Source organism: Eublepharis macularius, chromosome 5, assembly GCF_028583425.1.
Source record: "Eublepharis macularius isolate TG4126 chromosome 5, MPM_Emac_v1.0, whole genome shotgun sequence".
Taxonomy (NCBI): Eukaryota; Metazoa; Chordata; class Lepidosauria; order Squamata; family Eublepharidae; genus Eublepharis; species Eublepharis macularius.
This window is the reverse complement of record NC_072794.1, coordinates 1,584,827-1,612,400: the sequence shown is the minus strand read 5'-3', so window position 1 is coordinate 1,612,400 and position 27,574 is coordinate 1,584,827. Positions and strand designations below refer to the sequence as shown.

Below are 27,574 nucleotides of genomic sequence, written 5' to 3'. Positions count from 1 at the left end.
AACACACTCTTGAATAATTCATCTATTCATCATTTGTGGAAAGACAAAGAGAAGGGGAGCTTTCCTGACCTCCTCATTCCATAAGGGGAGGGATGTCACAGAGAAGGAGAGTGTCTATGCAGGCTGTTGGTTTAGGCCAACTGCAGGCTGTTATCTGCAGAAGGCCTGTTCAGGTGAGTGGAGTTGCTGTGGTGGAACGCAGGAGGAGAGGCAGTCTTGCAGATATGAGGGGCCGAGGCCAGGAAGGGCTTTGAATGTGACAGTCATGACGACCGTGAATTGAGCCCAGTAACTGAGGGGAAGCCAACGGAGTGGCTGCCGAAAGGGAGCGATACGCATGCTCCGTCTAAGCTCTGAAAGCAAATGAACTGCAGTGTTTTGCACCACTTGGAGTCTATGAATTGACTTTTAGGAGAGACCCATGTAGAGTGCACTGCAGTAGTCTAGTCTTGATGCTACCGTGGCATGAATCCTGTTGTGAAGGGGAAAAAAATGGAGGAGAATGATGTAAGTTGCTTTGAGTTCCCATTGGGGAGAAAGACAGAGTATAAATGAAGTAAAATTAAATAAATAATTCTTTCTTTTTTTTAGCTTGTCCAGAGATTCCAGAACTGCTTTCTTCTAAGCAGCAAGGGACCTTTTAAGCTGTTGTGGGGGTCTTACAGGGTTGCTAATGTGCTTTTAAGACAGAGCTCCCTGGATCAGGCAGTATTTGTTTCCCACAGTGGTCACCGGATGTCCTGGGAGGCCAACAAGCAGGGGCACGGGGAACACAGCTCCCCCCTGCTCTTGACCCTCAACTTCTGCTGTCCCAGGTCTGAATTTTTTAATCATTGTGGCTCACAGTCACCGATGGACCTTTCCTCAATGATTTTGCCTAATCTCCCTGTAAAGCCAACTAAACTAGTGGCGATGACACGGCACTCTGTTCCGTTGTGCGAAGCAGGACTTTGGCATGTCTGTGTATTGACTTCTATGGGGTGCTTGTGAACAACGTGGGAAAGATAAAGGTAGGCACTTTCTCCATCCACTCTGGAGGTTTCTCCATAACAGTTTAGGAACCTCCATCATGAACCCGCCCCCCTGAGTCATCTCTTTTTCTTTACAGAAAAGCCCCAAATTCTTTGGCTTTTCCTTGCAGGGAAAGTCCTTGTGTGGGCTCCATTTTTGGCACCTTTTATGGACACTTATCAGAGAGAGGATGGTGAGGAGAGTTGGGTGAATTTTGGGGGGGGGGGTGTATCTTGGCCAGGGTTGCCAGTCTCCTGGCTAGGAGCTGCACGGTGGGGACTTGAGGGGCACGGTGCTGTGTGTGCCACTCTGCCACCTCCGGAGAAACTTTACCGTACAGTTTCCCATCAATTCCTAGAGCTATCCGACATCCCTTCAGATCTTTCCCTGGAAGTGACATGGCAGTGCACACGATGCCAAGATGTCCATTATTATTTTTCTCTCTCTGCTGCTCAGAGCGGCAGCAGGCGATGAGAGGCCTCCCGCCATAGCAGGACAGGAGGCAGCCCCTGTTCCTGGCAGGAGATTCCCCACCTCCGCTTCTCATTTCCCACCACCAGTTGCAACCGGGAATTCTATAGTAAAACCACAGCATTTTCAGCCATTCTTTGAGAGGACTGACATCAAAGCTGGGCCTCCTCCAGAAGTGATGTCATGCAGTTGCTCCTCCCATATCCCCTCCCCCCTCCACCATCACCTGCTGGTTGCCAGGCCGGGCCTGACAACCCTAACTTTGCCAGCTTTTTTACAAGCCAGGTCCAGGGTCCAGTACATTTGGACACATGGTGGGTGGGGAGGCATGTGAAACCTGGCGGACCAGGATGTAGGGCTAACAGGAAGACGCTTCTAAAATCTTCCAGGGGTCCAAATATCTGGTTTATTCAACAAAGCAGGTGATATTGAATCTAAAACAAAAATAATAAAGCGAGCCAGTAAAAATACCAGATATTTTGCAGCCCTAAAGCCTGGTGACTCCTTTCAGACCACTTCTCACGGCTCCTAGTCTGACAGGATATTTCCCCCCTTCTCAGGGCCAAGCTACACATGACGAATGACACTTGAACGGCAAGTGGATTGAGTGGAGAAATACTTGCTGTTCAAGTGTCATTCGTCATGTATAGCTTGGCCCTCAGTCCCCTCAGCTCTACAGCAGTTTACATTCTTCTCCTCCCATGGCGCTACCCTAGGATGATGGAAAACGATGCCCCCCCCCCATTTGTTCCAAAGGAGAAAATAAATTCATTTCCCCCCCTCCTCTCCTGAAAAGAACATGGATTTAAACCACGGCAATATGTTTGCATTAATTTATCCGTTTACTTTCTTTGCCAACTTCTCCAATTCATATCTCTATTTTTGACCAACAAAACCTGAAATGCATCTTAATATATTAAATAACATAACAAAAAAAACAGTTCACAAATAAAATCATGACAGAACCACCCAAATCAAAGAACTAAATAGGAAATCATATTATTACATTAGCTTCTGTCCTGGGGAGGGGGTGTTACCGCTCAAAGGCCAGAAGTGATTTTTAATTTTTTTTACTACCATCCTAACAGATCCACTGAAATAGATCTAGAGGGTCTCCTGGACTTTGTTCCATTATTTGAGACTTGTGCACTAACAGATTTGATAAGTGATGTGCAAGGTACTGTTTGTGGTTTGACTGGGTTTATGATTAAGAGATGTACAAAATAAACGTGTTTGGAATTCTGAGTGAAATTTTTCATTTCATAATTTGAATTTTGGCTCTCATGCCCAGTTCAGATGTCAAAATACGACGATGCGGATTCTCCTGCATATGTAAACCAGGCTTCAGTTCTTAGTGGTCAGCTTGCATCTGGACTGTACCACTTCAGATTGTGTGAAGGGACTCATATGTGATACAAACGCTTCTTCAGACAAAACTTGCCTCCCCGTAGGGCCAAACAAGACATGACAAAGTGGCCGACAGTGGTAGGATTTAGCTCTGTTCCATTACTGCGAGAGAAAAAAACCCTGTTCATTTAGTTTTAAGTATATAAATATACACGGCCCTGCCCCCCGCCCCCCATCGTGTATAGAAAACTAGATATCAGGAATTAAGGTTTCTGGCCTAGCCTTTTCCCTGAGAAGCTATTTTTCTATATGCAGGGAATGTTTCTATATGGAGGAATAAGCACAATCAAAGAGAGCTGGCAACCCACAGTCTCAAGCCACAGAGCCCATGCTCAGACTGACTACCTCCATGAAAACCAGGCATGATTAAGAAACATTTCAAAATTACGTTTCAGTTCCCATCTTTAGGGGGCTCCTCAGAGAAGATTTTCACTGCTGGACTACACGACTGTTTTGGTTCAGTGTCAGGCACTGAACTGACATACAAAGTACGCACTCGACCACTGAGCTGCTACGCAATGTGAGAATAAAAGGAAGCGATCATCTCTTGCTGATGCTGATGGGATGAGGAAAGATGTGCAGTTTTGCATTCTACCTTGACCTTGCAAAGCTCCCCATTTCCTGCGGTCAGTGACACCACAGTGGGGACTGGGATGGTGCCCATACGTCTTGAGAAACCCACTGCAGAGACAGACCTGACCTCACCTACCCTTTTTGTATCCTGAGCCTAGCCACTTCAGAAATTCAATACTAAAAAAAAAAGGAAATAAAAAGCAGAAAATTAAAAATTACAGCCCCATAAAAACAGTCAGAGTGTAGAGCGCCGTCTGGTAACTCGGAGTCAGGTTTTTTCCACTGGAACCGGCTAACGCTGCCCAGGAGATCTGTTTGCACACTCACCCTTCTAAATCTCCAGCCTGGAAGGCCTGTCGCATGCCCCTTCCTTTCCCAGCAGGACTGGGAATGGGGAAACATGGAAAGGGACAGGAAAGGTCAGGGAAGAGGGAGGACAAAGGAGTTTGCTGCAGACTCTCTGGCCAAAAGAAGAGAGAACGGCCGGAGAGCCATTGGTTTGACCCTTTTCTCGGCCATACCGTCGGCAGGAAGATGGCTGCCCAATGCAGACCTTACTGACGAGAAGACCCATCATGGAATTTCATGGTTCTGGGAGTTTCCTTCACAATCCAGCCCAACCTGTGTGAGTTCAGGGAGCAGTGTACGTGTGCGCATGCGTGTCAGTGGATACATTAAGGAGACGGCGTTTTGGAAAAACAAGACCAATGCTTCCCCCGCCCTTGGAAAAGTACCGTGTCTCCTCCACCCTTGGGTTACACCAGGGTCACAAAGATAATTGGGCAGTGTCTCTTTCTCCACAGAGCTTTAAAGGCTGCCAGTCAAAGTGAGGGGTGGGGTGTGGCCAAGTGCTGTGGAGGGCCGTGCGGAAGGGATGACAGGTTGGACTGCATTTGTGAATCTGCTTGAGACCAGCCAGTACTCACCTTTTGGCATGCTTTTGCACACTTTAAAAGTTGACTGTCCAAGCCTCAAGAATGGCCCCTTTTACTGAGCTTTTGCACCAATGCAATTTTTCTTTTAACCCTTTAGGTACCATAGACTTTGGATACATCTACTGAATCAAGCACAATTTCAAAAAGAAAATCCTACAAAGAACATTTTTAAAAAGGTATTCAACAGGGCCAAAAGCTCCATTTTACCATGGAACAGAAAAATCTGTTGTCACCTTTTCTGCCCCGCCCCCTTTTATCCACACACTGTCCCTGGCTATAGTTTCAGATTATCTGCACGTACAGATTTGTACACTTGTCAAAATTTTCTGAATGGGATCACACTTTCCAAAATAAAACATTAACCCCCCCCCCCCGCCCCCTGCAACCAGTAACAAGGGCTCTGTTGCTTTTACTGCTGGGTTAAAAACAGAAATATATCCTTCTTGATATATATACACATATATATACAAACATGTACATATATCATAAAACTGAGCATATAACCTTCCACCCACCCCATTAGATTTTTTCCAGGGATCCAAGTCTATTGTCTCTGGTACTTGAAGAGTTAAAGCCAGACTATTTCAAGAGCAAAAGAGAATACTTTACCTTTAGTTTAATGGATTTTTAAATAAAAACTTGGGTTATGATGATGCTTGGAAGTGCCACCCTGACAGAGTGGCGAAAAGTGCACTGAAGGGCATTGCATGCGGAACGGGGCAGGGGGGAGGAGGTGGGGTGTGTGGCCAGGGAATGCTGGGCCATCATGCACATTTGCATGTGAAAGCTGAGACAAGGGGAAACATGGGGGGGGGGACACTGCGACAAGCAGGCCACTGAGCAGGGTTTGGGGAAAGGACAGAGTAGAGGGGTAGTAGAATGAAATCAGGGAGGGAGGCAGAAAGAAGGCATATCTGCATAAAAGCTTCTCCCCCTCCTAAGTGCTGGCCTTTAGTACCAAACCACAACCCTGGGAGAAGTCTTCTGAAAAAGAATGTGCAATAGGATACGTGAGAATTCCTTGCCATCACTTGACTGTCGTACCATCGATTCAGCCCTCGTCATTCCACTGTGATTGCTCGTCATATCAATAGGGTGAAGACAAATGCCATTATTTTTTGAGCAATCACAGTAGAAATGTCACCTGGCAGCAGGGCTTTTTTTCTGGGAAAAGAGCTGGTGGAACTCAGTGGTGGAACTCAAGACCGCACAAAGACATCACTTTGGGTCAGCTGGAACAAGGGGGGAGTTTTTTAAAGTTTAAATTGCTCTTGGTGAAAATGGTTACATGGCCAGTGGCCCCGCCCCCTGATCTCCAGACAGAGGGGAGTTGAGATTGCCCTCCACGCCGCTTGGTGCGGAGGGCAATCTCAACTCCCCTCTGTCTGGCGATCAGGGGGCGGGGCCACCGGCCATGTGACCATTTTCAAGAGGTGACGGAACTCCGTTCCACCACGTTCCAGCTGAAAAAAAGCCCTGCCTGGCAGTACAAACCTAGATTATTCAATGGAGCGAGTTCAATATAAAATTGAAGAAAGGAGAATCGTCCACATTGACCTCAGTTTTTTGGAAGAAGGGAGGGATAAAAACATAATAGGTGGATGCTAAATTGACCAGTTGTGCTTTTCTTGTCAGCTGGGCTGTATAACTTTTTTTTCTTTGTACATATACATATATTTCATGTATTTGATCTTTTACTTGCAAAATTAAAAGAACTCTGCTGTGGGGAGACTGGGTGGTAGTGAGGACACAGTTGCTAGCCAACAGACTCCCACCAGCAGCACAACACAATCAAGCAACCCAGGGAGTTTCCTGGGGTTAACCCAGGCTTACCCACCCAGGCCTTCGCCGCAGGAGAAAAATGAGGGGTGCCGGCATGGCAAAACCTCTTCCAGCTGCATAACTGAAAGTGATGTCCTGCGTCCCTGCAGTGCTCTAGCAAGGCCCCTCCCCCATCACTATGAAGAAGAAGAAGAGGGTTGCAATGAAGCCACTTCTGGTGACAAGACAGGAAACGGCATCGTGAGGCATCACAAGACAACTAGCCCTGCTCCCCCCAGGCAAGCCCACAGAGATGTGTGATGTCACTTCTGGTTACGCACCTGGAAGTGGCTTTGCGGCTCTGACAGTCCCCCATTTTTCTCCTGCTGCTGACAACCCTAGTTTAAATGGCAAAGAAAACCTTTCTAACTACCATTTTTGGAGCTTACTCAGGAAAACATGCATTTCAAGGCATCCCGGGTGCTCTTGAAATACTACCCTAATGTAATATTTACATTTATCTACATAGGCTGTATATCTGGGGGTCTTGAATGAGTTGAAGGGAATCTAGTCCAGAAGAATGCCTAGTGCAGACATGTCCCAGGAGAGAGGGAGAGGGAGAGAGAGAGAGAGAGAGAGAGAGAGAGAGAGAGAGAGAGAGAGAGAGAGAACACAAAAAACAGTGTTGTTGCAGACAGAACAAGAAGCCGGTTATTCCAACAAAGCGCTCATGCATTCCGACAGACATGCCATCACACGGACAAGGAGAAAGAAGAGAGGAAGGAAGGAAGAAAACTCGCCATGGAGTAGGCTGGGGGAGGAGCTGTATGAAGTGGGAGCTGCACAGGGGGAAAAAAGAGACACAAAAAGCCTGCCCCGAAGCCGGGGGGGGGTCTGAGCGCCGAAGGATGCCACCAGGATCAGGGAAGAATTGAACTCGTTCCTCCAGCAGCCAGCCAGGAAAAAAACAAAAAGTGTTTTCACCACATTACAAGACCGCTGTACAAAAACCCTTCCTCAGGTTGAGTGGTAAGGAAACAAATCCCCCTGAACTGTTTTTAAGGAAAGAAAGAGAAGCATCGACACCCCCACCCTTCCTCCCACCCCAAGCCTAGGAGGCTGACACAAAAAAACCCCTAAAACCAGCCAAAACAAAACGGTACACCCCCTCCTCTCCAGGGCACATGCAAAGAAGCTGGAAAAGGGCCCACAGGAGCTAAGGGGCTCCCCCCCCCCTCCGGCCGCCTCCCAGGTGGTTTCCAGTGAACCTCCAGAGAAGCCTCTCTTAGTGTGGGGATGCGCACTTCCCATTAAGAAAGAAAGAACTGGACTGGACTGGGGAGACACGTGTTAAGCAGCTGTGCATATCGCCCCCCCCCCCGCTTCTACTTACATACTTTTTGGAAAAAACAAAAGCACAATTAACACCAGATGATTTCTGGCCATCTCCAGACTTTCTGTTTTCAATCGGCAGAACAACATCAACAAAACAAAACAACAAAACAAAAGATTTTCTAAAATATATATTCTGATGCATAAAAATAAACATCTAACAGAAAAGAAACAGGACAAAACACAAACGTCTCCAAATGGACTGGTGGGCTATGAAGAACATTCGGAAGAGAGAATTATGGATATGGGCCTGACACAACTTGGCAATTATAACTAGGGAGGATGCAAAACTGGGGGGGGGGGGTGAGGAGTTACATTCAGCAAGGACTTGTAGCTGGTGAGACACCAGGGCCGTTTCCACACGGCTTACCTGAAGCCGGGCCATGGCGCAACGCTGCGGATCATGCCGGGAAAAACGCGATATTTTACGTTTTCCCCGGCATGATCCGCAACGTTGCGCCATGGCCCGGCTTCAGGTAAGCCGAGTGGAAACGGCCCTGATTTTATCTTCCCAACAGGATTCTGCCTGTGACAATTCTTCACTGGCTGTGCTGATGGTCTTATGCTAAAACAAGTCACCAATGTTCACTCTGCCAAGACGCTCCAAAGGGGGCACAAAACAGACTGCGGGGCCATGTGGCCAGCGTAGCTCTGCGTGGCTCGTGATGCCTGGGCCCTGGGACAGGATGTGAAGTTCAATTTCCAGCCGACTGAGGCATCCCTTTACCCATGTAAGAAAAAGTCTACCAATCAATACCTGCTGCACATTCAGTACAGGTGAAAGGGACAATATTTGGGGACAATATTGCACTGAGGGCAACTGAGAGTTCCTGGCTTGGTCATCAATGGCAGAAAACCCCAGAGGGTTTTGCCCCACCCCCTCCCACACATGACCGATCCACCCTGTGTGTGTGTGTATGTGCTGTCCTATGGCGACTCTAAGAAGGAAAGACTCCAAAACGCCCTATCATTAACAGACTTGCTCAGATCCTGCAAACTGGAGGATGTGGCTTCTTTGATTGAGTCAAGCCATCTCGTTTTAGGTCTTCCTCTTTTCCTGCTGCCTTCTACTTTTCCTAGCATTATTGACTTTTCCAGAGAATCTTGTCTTCTCATGATGTGGCCACAGTTTTGTCCTTTTAGCTTCTAGGGAGAATTCAGGCTTGATTTGATCTAGAACCCACTTATTTGTCTTTTTGGCTGTCCCTGGTATCCGCAAAACTCTCCTCCAGCACCACATTTCAAATGAATCAATTTTCTTCCTGTCAGCTTTCTTCACTGTCCAACTTTTATAACTGTACATAGTAATGGGGAATACCATAGTTTGGATTATCTTGATCTTGGTTCCCAGAAAGAGATCTTGATCTTTAAGGATCTTCTCTGGCTCCCTCACAGCTGCTCTTCCAAGTCTCAATCTCCTTCTGATTTCTTCATTGCAGACCCCCTGCAATTGGTTGATGATTGAGCCAAGGAATAGAAAATCTTGAACAATTTCAGTTGTCCTCATTGTGTAATTCCTCAGTAGTCATTACTTTTGTCTTCTTGATGTTCAGTTGTAATCCTGCTTTCACCTTTAACCTTCATCAGCAGATGTTTCAAATTTTCACTATTTTCTGCCAGTAATCTGGTGTCATCTGCATATTTCAAATTGTTAATGTTCCTTCCACCAGTTTTCACTCCTCCTCCTTCTAGATCTAATCCAGCTTTCCTTATGATATGCTCTGCATAGAGGTTGAACAGGTAGGGAGATTATATGCATCCTTGTCTGACACCCTTACCAATCGGAAATCTGCTTTCAATTATGTAATCTATTTGGTTCCTGTATTGGTCACCCAGTGATTTCCAAGTACACAATTGTCTTTTTGGTTGCCTGAAGCATGTGTTAGCAATGAAAAGGTTGATGGCTTCACAAAATTCCAGGAGTCACTCTCCCGCTTCATTTTGTCATCCTAGTCCAAATTTTCCAACTATGTTTGATTCTGCTGTGGCTCCTACTTTTGCATTCCAGTCACCTATGATTATCAGTATATCTTGTTTAGGTGTATGGTCAATTTCTTCTTGAATACTTGCGTAAAAGTTTTCGATTTCTTCCTCCTCAGCATTTGTAGTTGGAGTATAAACTTGAACGATGGTTATGTTAACAGGCCTTCCTTGAAGCCTGATTGATATTACTTGATCAGACTTTGCGTTGTAGCTCTTGACTGCTTGTGCTATGTCTTGCCTCACTATTAGAGCAACACCGTTTCTTTTGAGTTTGTCATTTCCAGACTAAAGCACTTTGCAGTTTTCTGACTGATAATGTCCTGAGTTGGTCCACATTATAGTGTGGAAAGACAGGTCGAACGGCACTCAATTGGCTACTGGGGAAGAGCTGGGGACAAGTACAAATACCTCTATTCTTAATGATGGGACTGGATTAACGCTGAAAGGACGTCCAGTTGCAGACGTGAATAGATGCAAAAGGAACATCCAAAGCTGTGTGATACACATCTACCCTAACAATGAGCAGATTATTTAGGGAAAAGTGGCTGCTATGCACTCACTCAAGAGTATGTAGGTAACAACCCACAACAGTAAGGTCTACAAACCAACACAATATGATGAATTATACAACACATAAATATGGCAAACGTTACCAAACGCTTTTATATAAAGGTCTTCTGAATAAGGCTGTTAACGCCTCCCTCCTGGGGGAGGTTTGGCTTATTGGTTTGTGCACTCCTTGTGCTGTTCTGGAATTCTAAAGGAGTTGGCGTTATCAGCCTTATTCAGAAGACCTTTATATAAAAGTGTTTGGTAACTTTTGCCATATTTGTGTGTTGTATAATTCATCATATTGTGTTGGTTTGCAGACCTTACTGTTGTGGGTTGTTACCTACATACTCTTGTTACCACACAGTGTTGCCCTCTGTATGTGTTCATGCACTCACTCAAGGCCAGTCCCGTTCCATATTCTAGCATGGGAGAGCTGAATTCTTTTCAAAAAGCTGAGAATTTTTGCATCCTCCTGAGTTACAACGCTGGAATAGCAGCCATCGGTCTAGATTCATATCACCCAGAAACAACCATAAGAAAGGAAAAATGGAAAAGGAATATGGGTGGGGTGGGGAGATAAAATAAACGGTCTTCCAGATCCCGCCAAAGAGAAAATAGGGCCGATGGGAAGGAACAACGAGAAGACACAGCAGAAGGAGGCAAAGCCATCTAACTGTGAAGTGGGCAAAGGCTGCCACTTTTAGAAGGATTTCCTGGGAGACAGGAAATGCGACTTGGTCTCCATATACCGGCCGTCTGCTTCCAGCTGCCCCGCAACCCACTCTGCTCACGGCTACTCCAAACCCGTGGCCGAGTTCTTTATATAGTAAAGATGAAAAGAGACAGAAAAACACAAAGAACAGCCTGCCACAGCCAATCATGCGGTTGGAACGGAAAAGAAAACGAAAAGGAAAAGAGAAAGGGAAGGGGGGTGGGGGAACCAACAAAGAAACCACCTCATTTGAGGAAAGGAAACAAAACAGAACAAAACTCCATGAAAAGCCCAGGTTGGAATATTGCCGGCCAGGAATCGGAGCCACTCCTGGGGCAACGGCAGAGGGAGACAATCCATTAAACTAAAACCAGCACCAGTTTATGTCCCCGGCCATTGTGCGGGGGTGGGGTGGGGGTGCAGATAAGCTGCTTTGTCCTACAGGCAAAGAAGCTTGATTACAAACCATGAATTGTGGGGAGGGAAGGGGGGAGGCAGGAGGAGGGGACACATTTTCCCTCAAAAGGATGACTGCGTGATGTTCACGGAAAGCCGTCTGTTCCCCTATCATGATCCCTCAGAAATCATAACCCTCCCTCTTCCACCCCCCCCCCCCGGTTTGATCTCTTCTACACAATACAGTTTTGGCTTCTTAAAGGGTTCAGACAACCACCCCACAGGGAACAGGGGGAGCCATTCTCCCGGCCCCCCAGCAGCATGCTCAACCCCCAAGGTCAGGGAGATGGCAGGGCGGCTGACATGCACCTCAGACCGGGGAGGTGAGCGAACACCGGAAGACAGAGGCTGGAAGCCGGCCCCGTGTGGTTGTATAGCATTACAGTAACTTAAGATGGATCACAAAGAAGGTTCTGGGCCCACAACACCACTGTGTTTTTGATACAACTGAAAACATAAGGACTTTCCCTGGAAAAGGCGCATTTCTCTAGAACCTGTTGTACCTCAGCAATCTGAAAATAAAACTCCAAGTTGTCATCCCTCTCAACTGTGTTGACAAGAAATTGCCTCCACCCCATGCGGACTGTGACGATTTGATGCATTTCAGCAGCACAATTGATCCTCAAGATGCATGCCCCCTCATGACGAAACAAACGAAAATATATAGCACCTACTACTGCCTTTCCTTACTCCACACCGGACCCAGCACAGCCACCCCCTCACCATCCCATGCCTCAGCGCCCAACCTCCGAGTCGCCTCCCTGACTGTGATCCCCCGTGAGAATTCAGGGAAAGGAGAGAGACACCTACTAGACTGCAGCGTGCGCTCCCTGACCTCCGGGGTGTAGGCCCCAAGGCCTAAAGCTGAGCGAGCGGCCAGCTGGAAGACATACTCTGTGTTGGGCTTCAGGTCTCTCACAGCGAATGAAGAGGTGGGCTCAAAGGTCTTCGAAACCTGCAGACCGGGTTGGGGGGGGGGCGTGACACACAAAGAAGGGGCATGAAGAGGCTCGGTAAACCCTTCTTCCGGTAACATGTTTATACTTTTAGTGGCATTCCACCCACTAAGCAATGGGGATGTTGCCGTTTGCACGGGGTCCCCCAAAGTCCACCTGGGGTGCTCACCTCCTTTTGGTTCTCTCCTTTGTAGATAAGCTCATACTTCACTATCATATCCTGGCGAGGAGGACTCCACGTCAATAAAATACTACTCTCACTCTTGGCTTCCGCTCTGAAATTCATTGGTTGCCCAGGAACTGATTGATGGAAAGGGACAAGAAAATCCAGAAGACGTTATAGGTGAAATAGGGGGAGAGGACTTGGAGTCCTTACGTCATTACATTGATTCGGTCCCTACTAGCCAGTGATGTATAATAATGACATCAAGACATATGACATACTACAAAGAAGGATATGGTGACAACACATACTTGCTATGTTTTTGCTAACGGCCACAGCAGTGATACTTAAAGGTGGAACCGAATGAAACTTCTCCTTCAAAGATCAACCTATCCGATGCAGACATTTCTACCTAGCTGATCAATGTGATAGGATATAACCCATTGACCGGCTCTGTTCTCAGTGTATGGAGGCATGACTTAGAATGGGCTAAAACATGAACTCGTCTCTCCCCCCATCCCCCTTTCGGCTCCAAATGTTAATCAAAACAGAGTCAGCAGGACACCCCAGAACACTGTGCCAGCTGATACGCTATGCAATTTTACTATCTGGCATATTTATGGAATTTAAAAGTATAGAGATCTACATTTTCTTTAAGAAAAATTGCAAGGACACTTGAGAAAGAGCTGCAAATTGCTGCACCCTGTGCTACCGTACAATGTGTTATTTTTAATTTCTGCCATCTGAGAGTTGGAAAAAAGAAAAGTTGAAAGTAGAAAACAAATTTAGTAGTAAACAAGAGAAAGTATTTAAACAGAAACTCTCTCACAGAATTACAATAGGCCTACTAGCATGTCTGGATATTAAGCTAAACTTTATAACATTGAAAACACTAAATTCTTTAATAATGTATTACCATTAAATATATTATAGAATATTAATTGTTGCCAAATGATTTGCATTTATGCAAAAAATATAAACTATTGTATATGTCTATAGTACGTTTTTTTTAGTGCTCCTCCATATTTCTCAATTTTCCCACTGGAAAAACTGATAAAGTCTACGGACTTTTTTCGTGCTGTGAAATGCTTTGTAAGACCAGGTTTTCCTCAGTTAAAACGAAAAACTTCACAGGTTTCTTCAGTGCTCCCCACAAATTCCCCATTTTTTCCAGTAGAAAAATTCAAACAGTCCTCAGACTTTTTCATGATATACATTTTGAGTGTGAAAACCTTTGTCTTAAGACATTTACACATTCTAAAAGAGAAAATATCTCATAAGAGTTTCTTTGTGGTGTTTCCCCCAATTTTTTTCCTCCCCCCTTTTTTTTTTAAAAAAAAACACCCTTTTCCTGTGCCCTCACCTCTCTGCCTATGCCATTTATTAGTATGGTTGCCAACCTCCTCCTGGAGATCTCCCAGAATCCCAATGGATCTCCAACCCACAGAGCTCAGTCCCCCTGGAGAAAAGAGCTGCTTTAGAGGGCAGACTCTATGGCATTCTACCCAGCTGAGGTCCCTCCCCTGCCCAAGCTGTGCCTTTCCCAGGTTCCACCCCGATCTCCAGGAATTTCCAAATGCAAACCTGACAACCCTATTTATTGGAGGGCGGAATGGGGTGGGGGAATCTGCCTGGTTTGGCCAGAGGAAAGAGTTGGGAGTTTGACATTCAGGTAAGAGAGGGTTTGGGTCAACAAGTGATCATTTCGGAGCTTGTCACTCTCCCCCATTTCTACTGCCTTGGACAAAATTCAAGCACTACCAAGCCAAAATAACATAACACAGTATGCAAGTTTTTGAACTCTTCATCAGGTCGGACGTTATTTAAAAAAAAAAAACAAGGAGGGAAGCAACGGGGAGACGAAAAGCAGATGTTTGGGCTGCAGGATATAATGCCTCTTGGCATTCTGTGTCAAATGCCACAGATTGGGCTTTTGACGCTGAGATGTATGTTACTCAACAGGCAGTGTGTAAAACAAACATTTCCTGGCCTCTGCATGTGTGTGAATGCACACATGTACAACCATTGCATAGAAATTCAGAACGTATAGAGTTGGCCATAGAATTTAGTCTGCCAGAAAAAATATTAAATCAGTAAGCTTGACAGTGTGTGCAGCAACTCCTGGGGAAACCTCAGGAATTGGGTGAAACAGATGTTGGGCATCTGACGGTCAGGGATGCCCGACATTACTCTGACCTGTCCCTCGGCTAGCAAAACCAGAACAAATCATTCCAAAATTGTTCCTCCTGCTCAAAGAGAGAAATCACACAAGCTTCATTACAAACAAGGCTGAACTGTCTTCTCTAAAGGCACAAAATACACCACACAGAGCCAATAATTTCTGAAGAGCAAAAGAAGCCTGCTCGGAAAAGCTGAAGGCGGAAGGAACAAAGGAAGGCCCGAAATGAGGTGGACTGACTCCGCCCAGGAAGCCACGGCCTTCGGACTGCAAGACCCGAGCAAGGCTATTCGGGTATTTTGGAGGTCACTAATTCACAGACTGACCACAGGTCAGAAGTGTCTTGACAGCGCACCACACATGCAACGTAAGCCCACTTCCCTCTGGCTGCTGCAGTAACTCAAGCACACCCCCCTCCAGCATTGGGGGACCAAGCCGCTTGTTTCCCTGCGGAGCAGCCTGCAGAATACAGGCCACCTAGAAAGCAGGGCTGCTGCAAACGTCATTGGCCGAACCTGTCTCCAAGGACTCACCTCCCTGTTGAGTTTTCACCTGGATGGGATCTGAGAGTGGCCCGTCTCCTACAGAAGTGAAGGCCAAGACGCGCACCGTGTACGTCTCGACTTCCAGAAGGCTGCTCACGGTGGTCAGGAGGCTGTCATCCACGTTGTGTTTCTGCCAGTTACTGACAGGCTGGTCTGGCTCCATGGTGTAGTAGACCCGGTAGCCTCGGATCTGCCCATTTGGCTCCACAGGCTCGTCCCACTGGATGATCATGGTAGAGGCACTCAGCATCCGGCCCTGGACGTTCCGCGGGGCACTCGCCGGTGCCTGCTCTCCAGTCCTGGTCACCACGGGTTCGCTCGGGGGGCCCTGCCCAATGGTGTTCACTGCTGACACCCAAATCTCATATTCTGAATTGGGGCTGAGCCCCCCAATGCTATAGCGTGTGGTGGTGATGTCTTCCTTGATCTGGTATGGACCGTCTTGGCTCTTCGATTTGTACTCAATAACATAGTAGGACACCGGGTCAGGATTCCCCGAATCCCAGGTGATTGTGATGCTCGTCGCAGTGGTCTCTGTCACCACAGGAGTCCCCGGTGCCTTGGGGAGTGCTGAGAAAAATGGGGAAGATTAACTTAAACACCACCACATGCTGCCATATGTTAGCATTGCACCTAATTGGCTAGTTAGGGTGCTGGCGCTGATTATGGTATAGCCGTCTGGGAAAGAGCTTCTGAAATATTCCAGACCTAGTTACACACACTTTATTATCCTCCTTCTTAAAGTGCTCCATCAAAAAGGGAAAGCGTACAGCTCAGCATCTGGAATCATTAATGTGAGCTTGGAGCTAAAAAGGAAACCACTTGCTTGCAAGCACACTGGGAGAGGAAGCCAGGTGGTTTCCAAATGGCCAGGTGGAGACAAAGCTCCTGAAGTACCTGCTACTACCATCTTTGGCTGACTGTGCAACAGGAAACACCCAGAGCAGCTGGGTTTCCATGCTCCTATCTCAAAGATGCTGTATAAATAATGGGTGCGTATGGGGGCGGGGTGTCCTAGGAAATAGCAGGGATCTTTATCTGCACCTCACAGTGCTTGCCAGGGAAGCCAGTGCTGTAAGCCACAGCGCATATCATGATGGAGTTGGAGGGGTCCTTGGAGGCCATCTAGTCTAACCTTCTGCTCAGGGCAGGAAATCCAAACCTAGAGAATCCCCAACAGATGGCTGCCTAGCCTCTGCCTCAAGTGACGGCAAAGCCAGCACCTCCAGATAATTGGTTCCATGGCTGCACCGCTTTTACCTTTAGGGAATTTCTCCTGGTGTTCAACTCTGTCTCCTGCCCTCCTGTAACTTAAAGCCTGTCAGATCTGGTTTTCCCTCTGGCGGTTCAGAGACCAAATCCACGCCCTGTTCCACGTGCCAGCTGTTCAGGCATACAAGAAATGCCACCGTGTCTTCCCCTCAGTCTTTTCTTTTCCAGGTTAAATGTATCCAGTTCATTTAAACTCACCTCATAAGACGTGGTTTCCAGATCTCCCCCGCCCCCAGCTGTCTTGACTGCCCTCCTCTGAACCCATTCCCGTTTGGCTAGATTTCCATTGATCATGAGATTCATGAGTGACTAGAGAGTTCAGAAGCACTTCGCATGTCTAATCCTCCGCCAAATTTCACACAGACATGTTCTAATGCATCTACCCTTTCACGCAGGCACACTGCCTGCACACATTCACACAACGCCCATTCCCCTTTGCTTGCTCAACTTCACCACTCGCACCAGTTCTAAGCCCACGTGCTCCCCTGAGCAATTCCAATTCACCTCTCAGAGCCCATGGGGGTTTGTTCTCCCTCACGGCTTCCTCCCCCTCTCTCTGGATGCCCCTCAGGTCCGCCTCCTCCAGGGCCCCGCCGAGAGCCAGCCTAAGCACCCCATCAAGACAAACAAGGTGACTCGCCTCACTCCATGGGTGACCAGCGCCCCAGGAATCTCGTCCTTCCTCTTAGCCCCACAGATTTCCTGTTCCCTTCTCTATCCCTCGTGCCTAGAATCCACCCCCAGACGACCCACACAGCAACAGCACTCCTTCGTACAACCCGACGTCTCCTTCCATCCCGACATCCCTGCTCTTCTGGACCATCCTTCCTGCAACTCTGCCCTCTTCAGCCAAGGGCCCCCTCCTCATTTTAATGACTCGACTCGCTCGCCCTTGCTGTTCCTTATGCTCAAAATGCCTCCCTGAGCACCTCTGGGGTGTCATCTTCCCAGCTCCTCTCCAAAACCTACCTTGCTTGTGAAATATCTTTGAAACTCTGTCCTCACTTCCAAACAAAGTTGAACTGAGGCTGTTAATGACAGGGCATTTGGGAGATTAATTCACAGGGTTGCCATAAGTCGAAAGCGACTTGCTGGCACATAGCACACACCCATGTTTTTTTCTTTCCTCCTCCTTACTTCAGATTTCAAATTTCAGTACCTTGGGTCAAGGACTTTTATGTTTGTTGCTACTCTAAAGAGCCTTGCACAATAACACCCACACATCCACACAGACACCCACACACCTACCCTTGCTGGTGAAAATACTAGATCACTGGGACGTGTCGATCTGACAGGATATGCCCGTGCTTTTAAAACAGGAACAGATGCACTGGGTCATCAGAATATGCACATGCAGATTTTTTTGGGTCTGAACAGACAGCCTGGCTCACTGGGTATCCTGCTGCTCTCAGTTACAGCCCAGCAGTTTTAATCGCATGCACAGATGCACCACGTGGCTAATTAGGAGTAGAGGCACAGGCAGGCACACTAATGCATGCTTCTAAATACCCCCCATGCATGTAGATGAAACTGTCAGGAGCAAGCTGGTGGGATGCTCAGCCATAGAAAAATGCCCAAGAGTTCTTGCAAGAGGAATCTCCGAGCATCTAAGCCAGGTCTAGAACTCCAGGCCCACAAAGCAGAAGAAAAGTCCTCCATGTCAACAAACACGGAAAGATGTGAGGACATCCAGCAGGCCAGAAGGGTCAGGCATGCAGACAAGCAGACATCTGAAGGCAAGCAGGGTGTAAAGGAGAGTCAAACAAATGAAGTCTAACGAACAGCCCTGTCATCTGAGCGGCTAAACATTCCCGAAGCAGAGCCTGGCTAGGAACTCCAGGCTGGCTATGCAAACCCTAAAGGTGGAAGGCCAGACGAAGCCCGGTAGCGGCTTACATTTCACGGTGATTTGTGCAACAGCCTCGATGACACCCAGGCTGGACATGGCCACACAAGTGTAGTTGGCAGAGTCCTTCACGTCCGTCAGCTCAAGAACATTCCGGCCAACAGGCATGTCGTCCTCCGGCGTCAGTTCTTCTGCCCCCTGCATCCACTTAACATAGGGCATGGGTGAACCGACAGCCACGCAGGTGATGTTCACGTTGCCGCCAGGCATTATCTCGTGGCTGACGGGCAGGATGGAAAAACGAGGGGCCACGCGGCGAACTGTGGACAAAATGCACAGAGGTAACAAAAACAAAACAAAAAGAGAGAAAAAAGAAAGATAAGGGAGGAAAAAAAGGAAAGAAGAGCAGAAGAGAATTTAAATATAGATGGGGCTTTAATTATTTGTTGTTCCTTCATTTTAACAAAAATCTGAAATTAAAAAATTATTGGAATACCGAAATCAATCAATCAAAAGGAAAAAACAGAACTTCAAAATAATTTTACTTTCACAAACAATATATAGAATATAGACATAAAAGCGGTATCTCATAGCAACAGGGTTCCATTGATCAATTTTAGACCCATCACAGCACAAATAAATACACAAAAATTTATTAGCAATTTCTCATCTTTAAAAGCAACAAGAGGTGGCATTTCTGAGCTGGGATTCCACTGCCCCCCCCCACAAGTTTCGGGTGATTTTTCTCTTCCTACCCGCTTAAGAAAGGTCCCATTTTCCAATAAACATGTTTCTCTTTTCAACTGTGTTCATTTCCTAGAATGTGGAATATGTCTCCCGCCCCATTCTGTTTTTAAAAAGTTTCTCTGCAAGCAACTTTGTCCCCTCCAGAGACAAAAGAAATTGGCAGGAGAAGGGGTAGGAAGAAAAGTCTGCGCTGAGCCTCGGCAAGCAAGAGGAGCAGGCCGAGAAGGTTCTAAATTTTGAAAAAGGAGAAGCACGGAGCCCACACAAGCAGTCATGCTATCTCGGGGTCAGTCAGACTCTCAATCCAGGGTAACTCCTGCCCACTGATATCCTTTCTACTAAGGCAGGTAAGGCCAGACTTTGGGGGCAAAGTTTGGGCCCAGAGCAAGCTGCTGCATCTTATTTGGAAGTATACTTTACTATCAAAAAGGAGGGGGGGGCACTATGAGGCCATTATGTCTGAAGTCTAACATCTGTCATCAGCCAGTAAGGTGGATTCCCTTGCAAGTTAGCTGCATAACGAACCCCCAGACTGGTTTGTAGGAGCTCCAAAGGAAGACTGGGGCAAGGAGCAGAACTGGGAGCGACCCAAACTATACACATAGGTTAAAGGGGGGGGGGTCAAGTGAGGAGAGGGCTTATTCCCTGGAGGTGGCCAAAATTTTGCTTGAATTTAGGAGGCTGCGCACGTCCTCCCCCAGAGGAAAGAGCGTTCTTCCTTCCCCTCCCACCCCTCCCTAAAGTGACATGAAAAATATCAGAGGGGTGGGTGGGTAGGAGGGGAAAAAGATGAGAAACTCTAATGAAATTTTTGTGGTTTTTGGGTATAGAAACCCTAACAAAGCCTCTTTTAAAGATCTGACATGATTCCATCGATAGATGCAGCTCTCAGAATCACAAACATCATGCAAAAGAGGTAAACAAGATAAAGAAAAGGCAGAAAGAAAGAAAGATTATAGAGGAAAGAAGGAAACGAGAAAAAGAAAGGGAGAACGGCAAAGAGAGACAGGGGGAAGAAAATGTAGAGCATTTGAACTCGTTCTGTGGGCCACTGGCAAATGCCCACATGGCTAAGGAAGGAGAAAGAGAGAGAGAAAGGAGGAGGAAGAGAGAGCGAGAGAGAGAGAGATACAGAAGGGGAAGGGGAAACCCACTTTTTAAATGCTGCAGACTCTTTTACTTAGCTGATGTGAACCAATGTGTTAGGTTTACATTGGCACATCCCAGCCCTGGCAGAATAATAATAATAAATATAATAAAATAGAATCAATAATAAGAATAATCATAAGGAGAAGAAAAAATAAGGCCATGAAAAAAGGTTTTCAACGTTGAGGAAAAAAACAAAGATGGATGTTCCGTGCATCTCCTTAGCAGAGGAATGGGATGCAGAACTCAGACCTTACATGAGGGAGAAGATGAAGGCAAGGAGGCGCCCTGGTTCCCTGTGGCTCCAATTATTATTATTATTATTACTGTTTGTAGATAAGAAGGACAGACGACCTCTGCATGGGAACATAAGAAAGGCTGAGAGAAACCTTCATCTGAGAAGATGACCAGACGTGAGCGGAACTGGAGAGTGAGTCAGCTACGAAGGATGCTAGGAGCTGCCTGTGGCCACCGGCCACCGCTAAAATGGCTCTCAGCATCCCTTAATCTAAAGGTCACAGGAAGATTCAGCAGGGCCTGAGCCTGCCATTGGGTTATTTGGTCACTGTTGGGCTACGTGGAATAGATTTTGGCCTGACCGAGCTCTTCTTAAGTTCCTAAGTGTTGTGGTGACACAGTTAAGCGGGGTGGGGATGGGTCAGCTTTACTTGGGGTCCAGGCCGGCCTTGTGAACCTTCTACTATGATATGAATGATGTTGCCATGATACCTTGGGTCTTCTTGGTCATGGCACCAAAATTATGGAATTCCCTCACCATGGAAGTTCGTTTGTCCCCTTCTATCATTGGCTGGCATTCCCCCACCGATTCTTATTGACTCTTCCTACTTTTCATGTGGTTATTTGCATCAATAACTTTTAGGTATTTTTATATATTGACTAGCAACAAAGCCCGTTGTGGGAGAAAATACAACGGGCTCTAGAAAGGGGAGGGTGGGCAGGCGGGCATTCCCTCCTCCTCCATTACTGATCCCGGCTGGGTGAAGGCGGGGGGAGGTGGCATGGCCACATCTTCTGCTCCTGATACCAGCTGAGTAAAGGAGGGGCAGGCATTGCCACCTGCTCTGCGCCTGATCTCGACTAGGTGAAGGGGGGCGAGCATTGCCACCTGCTCCACTCCTGATCCCGGCTGGGTGAAGGGGCAGGCCTTGCCGCCTGCTCTGCGCCTGATCCTGGCTGGGTGAAGGGGAGCGGGCATTACCACCTGCTCCACTTCTAATCCCTGCCAGGTGAAGTTGGGAATGGGCATTATCTCCTGCTCTGTGCCTGATCCAGGCTGAGTTAGGGGTATGGGCATTGCTTCATGCTCCGCTCCTGATCCTGGCTGGGTGAAGGGGGGGCAGGCATTGCCACTTGCTCCACTCCTGATACCAGCTGAGTGAAGGCAGGGGTGGGCACGGCCATCTGCTCCACTCCTGATCTTGGCTGGGCGAAGGGGGGCGGGCATTTCCACCTACTCCTCATCCCAGCTGGAGGAAGGCAGAATGGGTATTGCCCCTTGCTCTGCACCTGATCCCAGCTGGGTGAAGGCAGGGGGGCATTACCACCTGATTTGCTCCTCTTCCCAACTGTGTGAAGGTGGAGAGCGGGCATTGCCATCTGCTCCGCTCCTGACCCCAGCTGGGCGAAGGCGGGGGATGGGCATTGCCACCTCTGCTCCTGATCCCAGCTGGGTAAAGGCGGAGGGCAGCCATTGCCACCTGCTTCACTCCTGATCTCAGCTGGGTGAAGGCGGGGAGGGGCAGGTATTTCCTACTGTTCTGTGCCAGATTTTGGCCTGGGCTTCCCACCGTGGCACACTCGCTGGAGGTCTGGCTGTCTCATCTGGGCTTCCCTCCACAGCAGCACCCTCTGGAGGTGCACCAGGGTAGGAAGTGAGTTGTCTTGAATACACTTAGCCTTTTATATAGTAGGATATGTGTTGTTAAACTTGCTTGAATGTTTTTATGGTTTACCATCTTGGGGACCGTAAGCTGGGGAAAGATGGCTTGAAAATACTTTAAATAAATCAACTTATTTGTGCAATTTTAAAATAGATTTTTTTTTTTGCTTTTATGGCTCATGAGATGAGATTGCATGTATGAGAAGAGATCGCCTATGCACAGGGACTTACATTACAATTTTGCTGTTGGCCTGGAAAAATTAGAGTTCAGCAAATACGGATTTTCGTATTTGGTGTGAGCTGGGCTGGGACAGGTGACAACTCCGGCCTTGGCTGCAGTGTTTTGATGCAAATAACAAAACAGGCTCCACTCTGTTCTTCTGAAGATCGTCTCAAACATTGGGCTTCTTTCCTATAAACTATTTGGGAGCTACACCCAATACACAGAGAGGATTCCCACAGGTTCAAAGAAATCCTGTTCCGCATCCCCTGATGAGCAGAGTCAAAGGTACGGATGGAACTATGAGAGATGTGCACAAGCTAGTCTCTTGCACGGCTCACCTAAGTGAGGAGAAGGAATAAAATCGGGCAGCGTGTGACTGCTCCGCACGTGGGTGCCGCACCTGCAGGTGGTACGATTGGATCATGATCATGTTCTTAAGTTATTTTGCTCTGTTTACCAGGGAGTTGAGGCTGATATAATTATTATGGCTTCCCTCCAAAGGATTCTGGAAATTGTAGTTTCAAGGAGGATCAGAGACTGAGGGCCAAGCTACAAGTGATACCTGACACAGGTTGGACACTTGTCAGCTTCCCTCAAGTTTTGATGGGAAATGTAGGCAGCTTGGCGAAATGTTGGACAAGTGACAGTTGAAAAGTCCACTGGACAGCCGTCGAAGAGCCAAGCTGCAAGACCAGGATGCCTACATTTCCCATCAAAACTTGAGGGAAGCTGACAAGTGTCCAACCTGTGTCATTCGTCACTTGTAGCTTGGCCCTCAGACTGCTTGCCTCCACCACAAAACTACTATTCCCAGGGCTCCCCAGGGGAGAAGAAATGATATTTAATGCATTTGAATGAGACTGCTTGGTTTCAAGATATATTCTCCATAATTAAGTGTAATGTAGGACTATCGCCAAATCACTATGGCCATGGGGAGAGAACTGATGGAAGCTCTTGTGGAAATTTCTCTAGGTCTTCATCTTCTTAAAATGCCACTTCTAGGTCATGTATTTCAACCTATTTTTACCTGTCATGATCTCTCCCAAAGAACCCTGGGAACTGTAGCTTTTTGCCGGAATACGGAGCTGTTCCTAGACTGTTCACAGAACTACAGTTCCTACAGTTCCTTGAACAGGAACCTCAATGATTGTAACTAGTTTAAATTGGTTATCTGGGAATCACCATGTTGGTTCCAAAAGAATTAAAAGAGGATTAGACAGTTTAAAGGAAGTTAGGTTGCAAATGGCAACTAACCACAATGGCTAAACTTCCATCTTTAGTGGCAGTGTACCTCTGAATACCAGTGGCAGGTGGTGGCAGCAGTAAAACCAGGCCTCCATGTTCTGCTTTCAGGCATTCTAGGGCATCTGATGAGAAACAGGATGCAGGATTAGATGGACCACAAACCTGACGCGGTGGGTTCACCTTAGGCTCTTTCCAAGAATGCCTCCAACTACTGTATGCTATTTCTCAGAGATAAGGTAGGATATTAGGGAACTGTTGCACAGAAACACTTTCTGTCTTACTTGGTTCCCTGACCTCATGGGAGATCTGAATGATCCACCCAGAGACAAAGTGGTAGAGGTGGTCTTGGGGACATCTCAGCAGCTTCCAGAAACTTCTCATGCTTCAGCCTATCATTTCCCCCAGTTGTCTAAATTAAACTGCTTGGAGCTTCAAAAACATTGTTTTTAAAAAATGGAGCCATGAGAAAACAGTGCTGGCCACGTTGGAGACAAGATGGTGAGACCCTAAAGAACACAAGAAAAAGGAAAAAAAAAAACCAGAACATCAGTTGGAGGCATGCGGATAGGTCAGGAATTTGAAAAGGGGAAGGAAGACGTGCTTTTCAAAAAAGGGGGACTGAAGATGTAGTTTCTGGATAGGAGGAAAAAATAAAAGTGGGTAGAACTGGATGAGAACTTGTGGGAAGGGAATGAAGGGGAAATGTACAACTGAACGGACAAGACCCGGTCAGCAAACAGCATTAAAAACAGCAAACAAATAGCAAGAAGGTATGCAAACACAGAATTGTCATGGAAACAATAAGACAGCACATTTGAGCTAAGTCTAGCACTTGGGGAAAAAACAGAGAAGGAAAAGAAGGCAGAAGAAGGAAGGAAGGAAGAAAAAAAACAAAAGCAGAACTAAACCACGTGTAAAACAATTATTGAACCAGGAGAAATTCTGTGAATCGAAGTCTGAAGGGAACTCAAACTATCATTCTCTGTTTGCTAAGGGGAAGAAAGGGGCAGGGTAGGGGACACTCACAAAGTGCAAATGTGGGAAGAGATGGGAAATTGGGGGCTGTTTCCATTCAGTGTGCAGCTCCCAAGATCCCCCAACACAAGAGTTTGGGGAATGTGAAATGCAAGCCCAGAAGACAAAAATGACCAGTAAAACTTGCGGGGAAACTATTGCAGTGAAGGAAACACCCATGGAATTGCAAAAATGGGAATTAAGCTAATCTTAACTGTAGGACTTAAGGTGGACAGTCTGTCGGCAACATCTCTGAGACAGAGACCCCATCGAAGCTTCTTACAGGAACCACTGAGGGAAGGAGATTTTGGAACCTTCTAAGATAGCTTGTTTCACAGTTGAATTGCTTTCAATAGTTAGGAAGCCCTACTTTATTGCACTACCATATACCTCTTTAGCTAATTCTCTCTTGACCCATGAGGGTCACCACGTGAGCAACAGATGCTCCAGGTACTTTAATACCTCTGAAGACTACCCGTCCGTTTAATCTTCTTTCCTGTAAGGCACACAGACCCAGACTGTTCAATCTATTCTTACTCATCTCCTTAATCAAGAATGGCCAATTGCACACACCAAAAGAAGACTCCAACACAGGGGGAAAAGAAAACACTTGGGGGGTTTCGTGAACCAACCCTCAGCCAGCGCCCAGCAAGTGTTTTCTTTCAGCCCTGCTTAGAGGTTGGCATCACCTGTCATGGACTGCCCTTCACACTGAGCCTGTTTGCTTGCAATCCAGGCTCAAGACTGCATGGCACTGTGTACTGGCACATGCTGCAATTTTGCATGCCACTGAACAAACCCTGTTGAGATGGCATGTAAAGATACTGTTTGCTCATTTGCAAAATACAAAAGAGCACCATTTTGAACCCTGGTTTGCCAACAAGAGCTCTTGTAACAATGGCACAAGGCTTCTGTTATTAGGGGGATTTATGAGAACAGAACAAAAATGGGCTGTATTCTTCTGGTTACTTATGAATGCTCTCCCTTTTCTAGAAGTTCAAACATTCTGATCCAATACTATTGATGCCTTATCAGTTTAAATTCCTCTTTTGTGCGGAACTGGAACTGGATATTTCAAGAGATGTAAAGCTGCCACCACCTTGCCTTGCCTTCTTCCCTCTGGCCAGTCATTCCTCACCCCATACAGTGCTCAAAGTGCCACCATCACACTGAATTTTCCCATTCCCATCACCCAAGAGCAGGAGCAGGGAAATATGACAGTGCTATGACATTTTTGCCAAGCAGGGCTATGGCAGCTGCACATTCCCTGTAGCATCCAAGCGCACTCTTAGATCATCTGTTTTACTTACTGACTTGCATTTGGGAGACAGCCAGAAGGGTCCACGCGGGATGCAGGGAAAAAGCAGGATGGGGGCGCAAAAGCTTTTTTACAGACCTGGTCGCCGAAGAGTTAAGGATCCAGGTTTGGTGGGCAATTACACCACCTCCATCCGCCCTTGGAACTCAATCCCAGGATGCCGCTGGAGAGAAAAATCTGAGGACCAATCAGTCTCTTTTTTTGTTTAAACTGATTTTGCTTTCTTTTTGCAGCTCTGCTGGGGCAGGCGGGGAGCAGAGTGCAGGGGGGGAAATGCCGAGCACGAACTTCAAACCCCGATTCACTTCAAATCAAAATGAGAAAGAAAGGCAAGGGGCAGGGGCCGGACAAAATAAAACAGTCAACCCAAACACGAGAAAGAGGAAAAAAGTTAATTTTGTTAAAAATAAGAAATGTGGGATGCGGAACTAAATTTTTTAAATAACCAAATGAAATATAAAAGTGGGAGTGACTGATTTGAAAGCACTGCACAAAACCGAATGGTGTTAAACATTTTAACATTCAGCAAGCCGCTGCTTCGAATGAGGTGAGAAGGCGGACATTATCGGCATTTTGGCGAGACAGGAGGCCATTCCGTCTTACTCCAAAATGAAGAAGGGGGGGAGGGGAAAGGGGGCCAAAATAATGTACAGCCTCTGGATTTGTAGTGAAGATTAGATTACACCTGGCCTTCCCTCCCCAAACAAGGTTCCCTCTTTGTCTTCCTCTCTTCTCTTCGTCCAGACTCTTCTCCCCTTGCAAATTTCAGTTCTAACCTCCCTCCTGGCCTATCGCTGCGGAGACGTGAGCGGACCTACCCCTGCCTCTGTCCTTTCCAGGGACAAAGGGTGCCCCTCCTCCTCGTCTCCTCCCTTCATCAATTTAGACATTTGGAAGGAGACATTTGCTACTGGTACCTGAATAACTCAATATAACCATCTCCCCCCCACTCTCTCCCAGTGCCCTTTCAAGCAGTTGAACAATTCCTAGATTCCTAGCTTCCCTTTCCTCTTTTGGCATAGGTGTTCATTTTAAAATTTATTTTGCACAACAGAAGAACAAAATCATTTTCCAATTGAATTCTGAGTGGTGCTGGCACCAACCCTGTAATATTAGACACAGGGTACGCGTGGGTGCGAGTGCTTTATTTTTTAAAAATTAAATTAACGTGACAAGGTGTAATCTAAAATTTCCCCCCCTAAAACAAAGAGAAGAGCAATGCAAAAGGCATAATAGACGGAAGCAGGCAGAGGTTTTCCAAAATCACTGGTAGCTCAGTGTTCCTGCAAAGCGCCCTTTGTAAAAATCTCATGGATATCCAGGCCACATTTCCCTGAAGCTCTTGAGAAATCCTTCAGCAAAAACAGAATGTTAATTTCACTGCTATATCAAGTTAGGTAATAATTGTTTGAAATTCCATTTTTTAAAAAAACAGTTAATGAGTAGAGGACTACCCAAAACAGCACAGGGAGTCCATTTACCCCTAGACCAATTCTCTCTCTCTCTCTCTTTCTCAAAATGTGTTGGAGATAACTGAGATTTTAGAAATCATGTCACTATAAACTCTGTCTCTTACTCTCTCCCCAAGTTCCACAGCTCGGTGAGAAAAACAAGATATAGAGAGGGAATCTGAAAAGGGCCTGGTTCTGGAAAGGACTCGCTAGTATTCTAGAAGGCATCTGGTTTCCCACCCCTGTGGGCAGAATTCTAGATGAATCCCCCCGCCAATTCCACAACGTGAAGGGCAGTTGAGATTTGGGGAACGTG

At 46.8% G+C, this 27,574-nt stretch overlaps 1 protein-coding gene across 1 annotated transcript in view; it reads right to left on the bottom strand.

Moving 5' to 3' along the window:
• The window catches only part of PTPRS (protein tyrosine phosphatase receptor type S), a 251,796-nt gene that overhangs the window by 90,573 nt on the left and 133,649 nt on the right, over positions 1 to 27,574 (bottom strand). The window contains exons 10-13 of the mRNA XM_054979906.1: positions 18,265 to 18,534; positions 15,085 to 15,666; positions 12,379 to 12,509; positions 12,064 to 12,208 (exon numbers count right to left, since the gene is read on the bottom strand). Of these exons, the coding sequence (XP_054835881.1) occupies positions 12,064 to 12,208; positions 12,379 to 12,509; positions 15,085 to 15,666; positions 18,265 to 18,534 (1,128 nt within the window). The remainder of the gene's footprint in view (positions 1 to 12,063; positions 12,209 to 12,378; positions 12,510 to 15,084; positions 15,667 to 18,264; positions 18,535 to 27,574) is intronic.